General features: G+C 38.7%; 1 protein-coding gene across 1 annotated transcript in view; it reads left to right on the top strand.

Moving 5' to 3' along the window:
- The first annotated feature begins 296 nt into the window (after nt 1-296).
- LOC131937141 (beta-mannosidase) overlaps nt 297-11453 on the top strand; it is a 28627-nt gene continuing 17470 nt past the window's right edge. Inside the window, exons 1-13 of the mRNA XM_059294333.1 lie at nt 297-499; nt 877-1023; nt 1385-1533; nt 1925-2124; nt 3013-3080; nt 3465-3634; nt 4233-4398; nt 4827-4993; nt 7880-8017; nt 8426-8582; nt 8946-9059; nt 9201-9380; nt 10452-10549. Of these exons, the coding sequence (XP_059150316.1) occupies nt 391-499; nt 877-1023; nt 1385-1533; nt 1925-2124; nt 3013-3080; nt 3465-3634; nt 4233-4398; nt 4827-4993; nt 7880-8017; nt 8426-8582; nt 8946-9059; nt 9201-9380; nt 10452-10549 (1863 nt within the window). The 5' untranslated portion in view covers nt 297-390. The remainder of the gene's footprint in view (nt 500-876; nt 1024-1384; nt 1534-1924; nt 2125-3012; nt 3081-3464; nt 3635-4232; nt 4399-4826; nt 4994-7879; nt 8018-8425; nt 8583-8945; nt 9060-9200; nt 9381-10451; nt 10550-11453) is intronic.

The following is an 11453-nucleotide window of genomic DNA, read 5'->3' as shown; positions in this document are numbered from 1 at the left end:
CCTCTGACCAGCGCCTTATATGGGCGAATTAATTAAGCATTCAAATTGTCAATGTTTTCGAAAGCCTAAGCGAAGCTGGGCAGCATGCCTAGTAGTTCTATATTATGGCGCAGATATAACAACACTTTAGGAATCATTGTACAATTCTGACCCAAATTTGTGCCCCGTAATTAGGGTCTATGCTGTAGTGTAAAGAAAAACAATACTCATCCTAAACATGGGTTGCCGAGCTACTAATTTTAGCTTCATCGGCTGACAATAATCACGTGACTTTTTTAAACAAACAAAATGGCGGCTCCCTGTGAAATGAAAAGAACAGACAAGAGAAAATAAAATTAACATCAGATTAGTCTGAAAAAGTAGATCTAGAATAAAAATCTATCCTCTAAAATGTTGTTTAAATTGCTATTATTGAAAGTACTTTATTTTGTAGTTCAAGTTCAATCACTTTTAAAGCTAGATTTAGGTGGTAATTGGACGGTTTTCGATACTTCTTCAGGTAGGCCTAACTTAACTAACTAAACTTTACTAAACTATTACTATTACTATAGATATAGACTATAGACTATAGATAGTTATAGAATCTATAACTTATAGATAGTCTATAGCTATTAGGCCTAGCCTAATAATATTTAATATTATTAATATTAATTTAATAGTTAGTTGGTAGTAATAGTACTAATAGCCTATGCTAGTTTTAAGTATTTTATAATTATGAATAATTAATATGGAATTATTGGATTGGTAATATATCGTTTTAGGTGCGTAAAATCTGAGGCTAGTACTAGTAGTAGTAGTAATGTGAAAATAAAGTTGCCTCATTGTTAAAGATTAATACTTAATACTAATACAAAACAATCTACTCTACTGTTGTAGGGCTGAAGGTTCTGGGTGAGGTCCCAGGCTCCATGTACACTGCTCTACTAAAACAAGGAGTTATCCAAGACCCACTGTGGAGAGATAATGACGTAGCCTTAGCCTGGCTGGGATTGGCTAATTGGACTTATTCCAGAACTTTTACAGGTGACTAATGGTAGGCTATAGGGTCATCTGTAAATGACGTCAGCTTTTTTTGACAATTTTTACCCCCCCCCCCCCCTCCCTTCTGTCACATATCGTCACAAAAAGCCAGACCCCCCCCCTAAAATTATGTCACACCTCAGCCTACAACCCCCCTCCAATTTGCAGTTGAATTTTTCATAAAATGATAAAACATAGATATTTTTCCAAAATCTTGTCTGAACTCTGTCAAAATAGAGTATTTTAATCAATTCCTATAGTAATCTATTATTAATTTCTTTTTCTGTGCATAATATTGAAATGTATGCCTACATTGAAATTAAAGATCAGCTTTTAGATATGAAAAAATCCATTTTTTTTATAGTTTCAAATGATGTGGCAACATCCAATAGGAAACTGCTTGTGTCTGAGGGGCTAGATACCATAGCAACAGTGTTTGTAAACAATAAATTGGTTGGTCAGTCAGACAACATGTTTGTAAAATCAGTGTTTGATCTCACTAATGTCCTACAGGTAAGCTGCATATAAATATTTGTTTGCTAATTAAATGTACAGTCTGGCTAGTTGAATATATATTTTACTTGATTAAATTTATGGTAAGTATAATGACAATGATACAAATGTAAAATCTAGCCAAAAATATATAATCTAGTTAAATTTATGTATAATCAAGCTAATTAAATGTAAAATGAGATTATAAAGAAAAAAAACATAAATATTCTTACCTCAATGGTTAGAAAAACTGAGTTGTATAAACATTTTTAAAATTCTGATTACTCAAGCTGGATTTAATTATGTCACTAGCAACTAGGATGAGTGGTTTATTTATTTATTTATTATTGTTATCAGTGTGAAACATAACTTATCAATTGCGTAATTTAATGTTGAATTACTTTTTTTGCAGAGTGGTGATAACTCTATAACTATCCAGTTTTCCTCAGCCGTGAGGGAGGCTGGTTACAGGGCTAACCATTCATCATATGTTATCCCACCTGAATGTCCACCTGCTGTCCAGAACGGGCAGTGTCACGTTAACCAGGTCCGCAAGGAGCAGTGCTCATTTAGCTGGGACTGGGGTCCTTCATTTCCAACCCAAGGTGTTTGGTAAGAGATTTGAGGGCATTTGGTAAGAGGTTTGGGGGCATTTGGTAAGAGGTTTGGGGGCATTTGGTAAGAGGTTTGGGGGCATTTGGTAAGAGGTTAGGGGGCATTTGGTAAGAGGTTAGGGGGCATTTGGTAAGAGGTTTGGGGGCATTTGGTAAGAGGTTTGGGGGCATTTGGTAAGAGGTTAGGGGGCATTTGGTAAGAGGTTTGGGGGCATTTGGTAAGAGGTTAGGGGGCATTTGGTAAGAGGTTAGGGGGCATTTGGTAAGAGGTTAGGGGGCATTTGGTAAGAGGTTTGGGGGCATTTGGTAAGAGGTTTGGGGGCATTTGGTAAGAGGTTAGGGGGCATTTGGTAAGAGGTTTGGGGGCATTTGGTAAGAGGTTAGGGGGCATTTGGTAAGAGGTTTGGGGGCATTTGGTAAGAGGTTTGGGGGCATTTGGTAAGAGGTTTGGGGGCATTTGGTAAGAGGTAAGGGGGCATTTGGTAAGAGGTAAGGGGGCATTTGGTAAGCTAGAGTCTAGAGGTCAGGTTCACTTGGTGAATTAAGGTTCAGAGTTCAGAGGTATTTGGAAAGTTAGGGTTCAAGGGTCATGGGCATTAGGTGAGCTAGGGTTCAGAGGTAATTGTAAATTTAATTTCAGTTGTCAGAAGTATTTAGGTATCAAATGTGTAACCCAATAAGGCTAAAGTTTATTGATAGCATTTGAAAAATACATATTCGTATACTATTGACAGTTTTACAGAACAAGGCATTCATGCAATTTATTTTTTTAAATCCTAACATTTAGTCTTTTTAACATTCTTTATTTTTTATTTTTTTTTTGTTAAAGTTTATTATAATTTTTGTCATAAAGAGTTAAGGTAGGAACATCTAAAAAAAATTTCAGGAAACCAATTTACATCATTGCTTACATTCAAGTCTCCATGTTGGATGCTACTGCTGTTGTTAATAAAGGTAAGATCATGTTGGCCTGCATCAAATCAATTGTTAAACCACTTCTAAGAGCCATTGAACCATTTAAAATATGTGGGAAAAAACAATTTGTTTGCAACATAGTAGACTAAGAAAATGAAGGATTAAAATATATAAATACCATGATTATTTTGGCCTATTTTTCTTTACTTTAACGCTTTCTATTTGTTGAGAATACATGATTGTTGTCTGTTATACTGATAAGTCTCCATCTTTGCTGATATTGTTGAATATATTTTTCACACATTCTAATTCATTTGGAGAATTTGAAGCTGGTTAAAGCTAAATGTAGAAAGAAAACTTAATCTGGTTAAAGCTAAGATAGTCAGTGATACAGATTAATGTTGGAGAATCTTTTGGTTGCAGTCAACTCTCAGTGGCAAGTGGTGGGTGAGGTGTTGCTGGGGGTGGCCCCAGGACCTGAAGTTCAAGGCCACCTCACTGCTGCAATACCAGGCCTTAACCTGACGTACAGCCAAGATGTTGTGATGTCGTCAACAAACTCTACGCTCAGGTTTACAATAGACGTACCAGAGGTAAATATTTGGCTTGTGTAACATAAGAACATTTGTGCTAATAGCGGATAATTGTGGATGGGATGACTGGTGGAGCACACGACTGCTGGCTAGACTCAGATATCCCAGAATCCAACTAGACTTGAGGTGCTAAAAGTTGTTTGAGAAGAGCATTGTATAAGCTTTATTGGTGGGATTAAGTATGATAGCTATGTTTAAGTTAAAAGTGTATCAGTGAGGTTATGTGAGGTTAGGGTTAGGTTATGTGAGGTTAGGGTTAGGTTATGTGAGGTTATGTTTAAGTTAAAAGTGTATCAGTATATAACATTGTATGAGCTTTATTGGTGGGATTAAGTATCATAGTTATGTTTAAGTTAAAAGTCTATCAGTATATAAAATTGCAAACTATTGACATATTTGTTTGAGTTTTTAATTTTTAAAAGAATCTGGGCTATGTTAAAATTAAAAGTGAAATGACAGAGAAAAAAAAAGTTATATACATGGCTAATGAATTATGTCTTTGAGTTTTTTAATGTAATATAGTATGTGTGTTGAAGTTATAAAAACTGCCAACATAATTGATGGACTCTGAATCACACTGCCAGTCTTGTGTCTACAGACCAAACAAGTGTCCCTGTGGTGGCCCAATGGTTATGGGGATCAGGTTTTGTACGATGTTGATGTGGTGTTGACCACAGCGCTGGACAAGTCCCAGAAGTCCCTGAGGGTTGGATTCAGGACTGTGGAGCTGGTACAGGACCCTGTGTCCAGCAATTTACAGGATGGTGAGGGTTATCTGGCTAGGTTAGGTTATGTAAGGTTAGGGTTAGGTTATGTGAGGTTAGGTTATGTGAGGTTAGGGTTAGGTTATGTGAGGTTAGGGTTAGGTTATGTCAGATTAGGGTTAGGTCACCCCAGGTTAGGGCTAAGTAATGTGAGGTTAGGGTTAGGTTATGTCAGATTAGGGTTAGGTCACCCCAGGTTAGGGTTAAGTAATGTGAGGTTAGGGTTAGGTTATGTCAGGTTAGGGTTAGGTAGTGTAAAAACATGATTAGGTAATGTATTAGATTTTCTCACTGGGTTAGGTTCTCTTAGCCATAAAAAAGTGTTTTCCCTAGAGATGGCATAAGGTGTTTGTGTGCTAGCTTTAATGTTATTCATTAATGTTAGATTTATCAGTCTGTTGAATTTTATTTCATTAATTATATTTCAGGTTTGACTTTTTACTTTCGCATCAATGACATTCCCGTTTTCCTAAAGGGAAGTAATTGGATTCCAGCTGATAGTTTTCAGGAGAGAGTTACAGAACCTCGTTTAGAGTATCTTCTTCAGTCAGCTGCTTCAGTCCACATCAATGCCATGCGGGTCTGGGGTGGTGGAGTAAGTTCAGGGTTTGTTGTATGTATCTTAAGTATCTTAAGTATCTGTAAGTCTTGGTTTTATTATACAAACATGTTACACACAAAAGAAAAAACACCACCTTTCAACTTGCTCACAAATATACTCTAAAAACCATATATATAGACCTACAATTGATTGTATTGATAGTTTTCTTTTATTCTAGTGTTATAAGCCTGTGTTAGAACATATAGAAATAATTAATGTCTTTTTTTTCCTATTTAGTGATAAAGCATGTTTGATAGCATTTTTCTGTTGGTATTAACTACTGTGAGACTTAGTTAAAAGTATTAGATGTAGTATCAGGATGCTGCTTTTAACTTATTGAATGTTGTGTCAGGTGTATGAATCAGATGAGTTCTACCACCTGTGATGTTGAATGTTGTGTCAGGTGTATGAGTCAGATGAGTTCTACCACCTGTGTTGTTGAATCTTGTGTCAGGTGTATGAATCAGATGAGTTCTACCACCTGTGTTAACTTACTGAATGTTGTGTCAGGTGTATGAATCAGATGAGTTCTACCACCTGTGTTGTTGAATCTTGTGTCAGGTGTATGAATCAGATGAGTTCTACCACCTGTGTTAACTTATTGAATGTTGTGTCAGGTGTATGAATCAGATGAGTTCTACCACCTGTGATGTTGAATGTTGTGTCAGGTGTATGAATCAGATGAGTTCTACCACCTGTGTTAACTTATTGAATGTTGTGTCAGGTGTATGAATCAGATGAGTTCTACCACCTGTGTTAACTTATTGAATGTTGTGTCAGGTGTATGAATCAGATGAGTTCTACCACCTGTGTTGTTGAATGTTGTGTCAGGTGTATGAATCAGATGAGTTCTACCACCTGTGTTAACTTATTGAATGTTGTGTCAGGTGTATGAATCAGATGAGTTCTACCACCTGTGTTAACTTATTGAATGTTGTGTCAGGTGTATGAATCAGATGAGTTCTACCACCTGTGTTGTTGAATGTTGTGTCAGGTGTATGAATCAGATGAGTTCTACCACCTGTGTTAACTTATTGAATGTTGTGTCAGGTGTATGAATCAGATGAGTTCTACCACCTGTGTTAACTTATTGAATGTTGTGTCAGGTGTATGAATCAGATGAGTTCTACCACCTGTGTTGTTGAATGTTGTGTCAGGTGTATGAATCAGATGAGTTCTACCACCTGTGTTGTTGAATGTTGTGTCAGGTGTATGAATCAGATGAGTTCTACCACCTGTGTTGTTGAATGTTGTGTCAGGTGTATGAATCAGATGAGTTCTACCACCTGTGTTGTTGAATGTTGTGTCAGGTGTATGAATCAGATGAGTTCTACCACCTGTGTTAACTTATTGAATGTTGTGTCAGGTGTATGAATCAGATGAGTTCTACCACCTGTGTTAACTTATTGAATGTTGTGTCAGGTGTATGAATCAGATGAGTTCTACCACCTGTGTTGTTGAATGTTGTGTCAGGTGTATGAATCAGATGAGTTCTACCACCTGTGTTGTTGAATGTTGTGTCAGGTGTATGAATCAGATGAGTTCTACCACCTGTGTTGTTGAATGTTGTGTCAGGTGTATGAATCAGATGAGTTCTACCACCTGTGTTGTTGAATGTTGTGTCAGGTGTATGAATCAGATGAGTTCTACCACCTGTGTTGTTGAATGTTGTGTCAGGTGTATGAATCAGATGAGTTCTACCACCTGTGTTGTTGAATGTTGTGTCAGGTGTATGAATCAGATGAGTTCTACCACCTGTGTTATTGAATGTTGTGTCAGGTGTATGAATCAGATGAGTTCTACCACCTGTGTTAACTTACTGAATCTTGTGTCAGGTGTATAAATCAGATGAGTTTTACCACCTGTGTTGTTGAATGTTGTGTCAGGTGTATGAATCAGATGAGTTCTACCACCTGTGTTGTTGAATGTTGTGTCAGGTGTATGAATCAGATGAGTTCTACCACCTGTGTTATTGAATGTTGTGTCAGGTGTATGAATCAGATGAGTTCTACCACCTGTGTTGTTGAATGTTGTGTCAGGTGTATGAATCAGATGAGTTCTACCACCTGTGTTGTTGAATGTTGTGTCAGGTGTATGAATCAGATGAGTTCTACCAACTGTGTTGTTGAATGTTGTGTCAGGTGTATGAATCAGATGAGTTCTACCACCTGTGTTAACTTATTGAATGTTGTGTCAGGTGCATGAATCAGATGAGTTCTACCACCTGTGTTGTTGAATGTTGTGTCAGGTGTATGAATCAGATGAGTTCTACCACCTGTGTTAACTTATTGAATGTTGTGTCAGGTGTATGAATCAGATGAGTTCTACCACCTGTGTTGTTGAATGTTGTGTCAGGTGTATGAGTCAGATGAGTTCTACCACCTGTGTTAACTTATTGAATGTTGTGTCAGGTGTATGAATCAGATGAGTTCTACCACCTGTGTTGTTGAATGTTGTGTCAGGTGTATGAATCAGATGAGTTCTACCACCTGTGTTGTTGAATGTTGTGTCAGGTGTATGAATCAGATGAGTTCTACCACCTGTGTTGTTGAATGTTGTGTCAGGTGTATGAATCAGATGAGTTCTAACACCTGTGTTAACTTATTGAATGTTGTGTCAGGTGTATGAATCAGATGAGTTCTACCACCTGTGTTAACTTATTGAATGTTGTGTCAGGTGTATGAATCAGATGAGTTCTACCACCTGTGTTATTGAATGTTGTGTCAGGTGTATGAATCAGATGAGTTCTACCACCTGTGTTGTTGAATGTTGTGTCAGGTGTATGAATCAGATGAGTTCTACCACCTGTGTTATTGAATGTTGTGTCAGGTGTATGAATCAGATGAGTTCTACCACCTGTGTTGTTGAATCTTGTGTCAGGTGTATGAATCAGATGAGTTCTACCAACTGTGTGACCTGCTGGGCATCATGATCTGGCAAGACTTCATGTTTAGTGTAGCATTGTACCCGACCTACCAAAGTTTTCTCAACTCTGTGGCCACAGAAGTTAGACAACAGGTAGGAGGTTTTGGTATACCTAATTAAATACAGACACTCCTAATTTGGTTAATTATTGACCCCACTCATTTGTTTAATGACTAAGACAGAATAACCCATGCAATCTTACTAGTGATGACTGGTGTTTGAAGTTAGTAAAACTCACTACTAAAATGATACAGTTTGTTACATCTCAGGGGAGGGTGGGGTGTTTTAGCCTTATTTCAACCTTTTTTTTCTAATCCTACAGCTGATTTATATATATTATATAGTTTTCTGTCTTCATATTTTTATCTGCTAACTACTTACACTAGAACTCAGGAATCGTATATTTAAAACATTATCTTTAAAAATACCTAGTAAATCAGTTGAGATGGTAAATCGTTGAGGATGATTCTGTGTTACAAATATTTGCACCTTGTTACCCAGGTGAGGAGGCTCAAGTCCCACCCATCTGTCATCGTGTGGGCCGGCAACAACGAGAATGAGAAAGGTCTGAGACAGAACTGGTTCAACACGGAGAAGAACTTCACCCTCTACTACAATGACTACATCGACCTGTATGTCAAGACCATCAAACCCTTTGGTAAGTGCTTACCACTCTCCATACAAACCTGTTTGCAGGCTTCCGCTGTTCTCCGTATAAACCTATTTTAGGCTCCTACCAATTTTCCATACAAACCTGTTTAGGCTTCAACTATTCTCCATACAAACCCATCCAGTGTTTCGACTTGCTTCGGGGGACGGACACTGTTAAAAGTATGTATTTCTATATAAATTATGTAAATTTCATTTCGTTCGGGGGGGGGGGGGGGGCAAAAGAAACTCTGAACCTATTGGTAAGTTCTTACTATTTTCAATACAGTATTACAATGAGCTGTTACCAAATAATTTCCTAACTCTCCTACTGAAGAGTTCACCAATCTGAAGATATATTTTCTCTGGCCAGTGAATGAAGAGGACCCCAGCAGAGAATATCTGACCTCAAGTCCATCTAATGGTAAAGAGAGTGTCCAGGAAGGTTACGTAGCTCTTGACCCTGACAGTGAGCGGTACGGGGACAGTACGTACACAAGCATTTCTTTATAATTTCACATTAATTAATGATTAACATCTTCCCACTTAAAATTTAAGTTTCTTTTTGTTTGAATAATAAATAGCCTCCATGAAATTGATTTAGTATCAAAATTGTTTTTTTTTACAGTTCACTTCTACGATTACATTCTTGACCAGTGGATGTGGCAGGGGTTCCGGGTGCCACGGATGGCATCCGAGTACGGCATCCAAGCCTGGTGTAACAATGAAACTCTGGCCAAAGTTCTCCTGCCGTCTGATTTTGTCTTGGACTCAGACATGGTCAAACATAGGCAGCATCATGCCATGGGTAGGCCCTACTTGAAGGCTTTTTTCACACTCTGAGTACACCTTGTCCAACAGTTTTTTCACACTATGAGTACACATAGTCCAACAGTTTTTTCACACTATGAGTACACCTAGTCCAACAGCTTTTTCACACTATGACTACACCTTGTCCAACAGTTTTTTCACACCATGAGTACACCTTGTCCAACAGTTTTTTCACACCATGAGTACACCTAGTCCAACGGCTTTTTCACACTATGAGTACACCTTGTCAAACAGTTTTTTCACACTATGAGTACACCTAGTCCAACAGTTTTTTCACACTATGAGTACACCTAGTCCAACAGTTTTTTCACACTATGAGTACACCTAGTCCAACAGTTTTTTCACACTATGAGTACACCTAGTCCAACAGTTTTTTCACACTATGAGTACACCTTGTCCAACAGTTTTTTCACACTATGAGTACACCTTGTCCAACAGTTTTTTCACACTATGAGCTCACGCTCCCAAAGTATTTTTATCTCAACTCATATGCTTGTTTAGTGTGGAGCATGGGTTGGCAAACTTGTCTGGAGCTACTCCACCTAGTTTGTTCATTTATATTTTATTGTGCTAAACATTTTAAGATTGAAGCATTCAAAATTATATCTTACTTTGTATGTCTAAAATACTACAATATTTGACTCATCTAGGTTAAAAAAAATGTCAGATATATTTTTTAAAACAACTTTTTGTCTTCCAATGAGATGTAAGCTGCTATGTAATCCCATTTTGATGACCTAGTTTTGATGACCTAGTCTACCCTGTCATAAACCAGGCTCATCAAATGAAATGACCACTCATTTAAGTTGCATAACTTTTTACCCAGAACTTTTAAGATTGAGCTCAGACTGAGATCTCTTGATATCCCAGCTTTATCAGATACTTGACATCTATTGGGAGAGCATATGTTATTATGAACGCTACATGTTAAGCTTAAGTGTGCCCTACCTTGTTGTACTGGTCATGTTTGGTCAAGAATTTGGTGACCATAATAATATGTAATTGTGAAGGCTACATGTATCTAATGTACCAATTGTTTGATCACCAGGTAATGAAGAAATGGGGGCTGAGATTGGAGCTCACCTGAAGCTGCCAACGTCTTTAGACGAACAGAAGAAAATGTCAGATTTTATTTACCTAAGTCAGGTGAGTAGAGCCAGGTACAGGTGGAAGATTGGGTTGTCATGGGACAGGTGGGACAGTGGGTTGTTATGGGACAGGTAGGACATTGGGTTGTCATGGGACAGGTAGGACAGTGGGTTGTCATGGGACAGGTAGGACAGTGGGTTGTCATGGTACAGGTAGGACATTGGGTTGTCATGGTACAGGTGGTACAGTGGGTTGTCATGGGGTGGAACAGTGGGTTGTCATGGTACAGGTAGGACATTGGGTTGTCATGGGACAGGTAGGACAGTGGGTTGTCATGGGACAGGTTGAACAATGGGTTGTCATGGGACAGGTAGGACAGTGGGTTGTCATGGGACAGGTAGGACAAAAACATTGGGTTGTCATGGGACAGGTAGGACAGTGGGTTGTCATGGGACAGGTAGGACATTGGGTTGTCATGGGGCAGGTAGTACAGTGGGTTGTCATGGGACAGGTAGGACAGTGGGTTGTCATGGGACAGGTTGAACAATGGGTTGTCATGGTACAGGTAGGACAGTGGGTTGTCATGGGACAGGTAGGACAAAAACATTGGGTTGTCATGGGACAGGTAGGACAGTGGGTTGTCATGGGACAGGTAGGACAGTGGGTTGTCATGGGACAGGTAGGACAGTGGGTTGTCATGGGACAGGTAGGACAAAAACATTGGGTTGTCATGGGACAGGTAGGACAGTGGGTTGTCATGGGACAGGTAGGACAAAAACATTGGGTTGTCATGGGACAGGTAGGACAGTGGGTTGTCATGGGACAGGTAGGACAAAAACATTGGGTTGTCATGGTACAGGTAGGACAGTGGGTTGTCATGGGACAGGTAGGACAAAAACATTGGGTTGTCATGGGACAGGTAGGACAGTGGGTTGTCATGGGACAGGTAGGACAGTGGGTT

The sequence above is a fragment of the Physella acuta genome, unplaced genomic scaffold (genome assembly GCF_028476545.2).
Source record: "Physella acuta isolate Inbredline_101_S28 unplaced genomic scaffold, ASM2847654v3 ptg000200l, whole genome shotgun sequence".
Lineage (NCBI taxonomy): Eukaryota > Metazoa > Mollusca > Gastropoda > Physidae > Physella > Physella acuta.
This window is presented reverse-complemented; position numbering and strand designations above follow the sequence as displayed.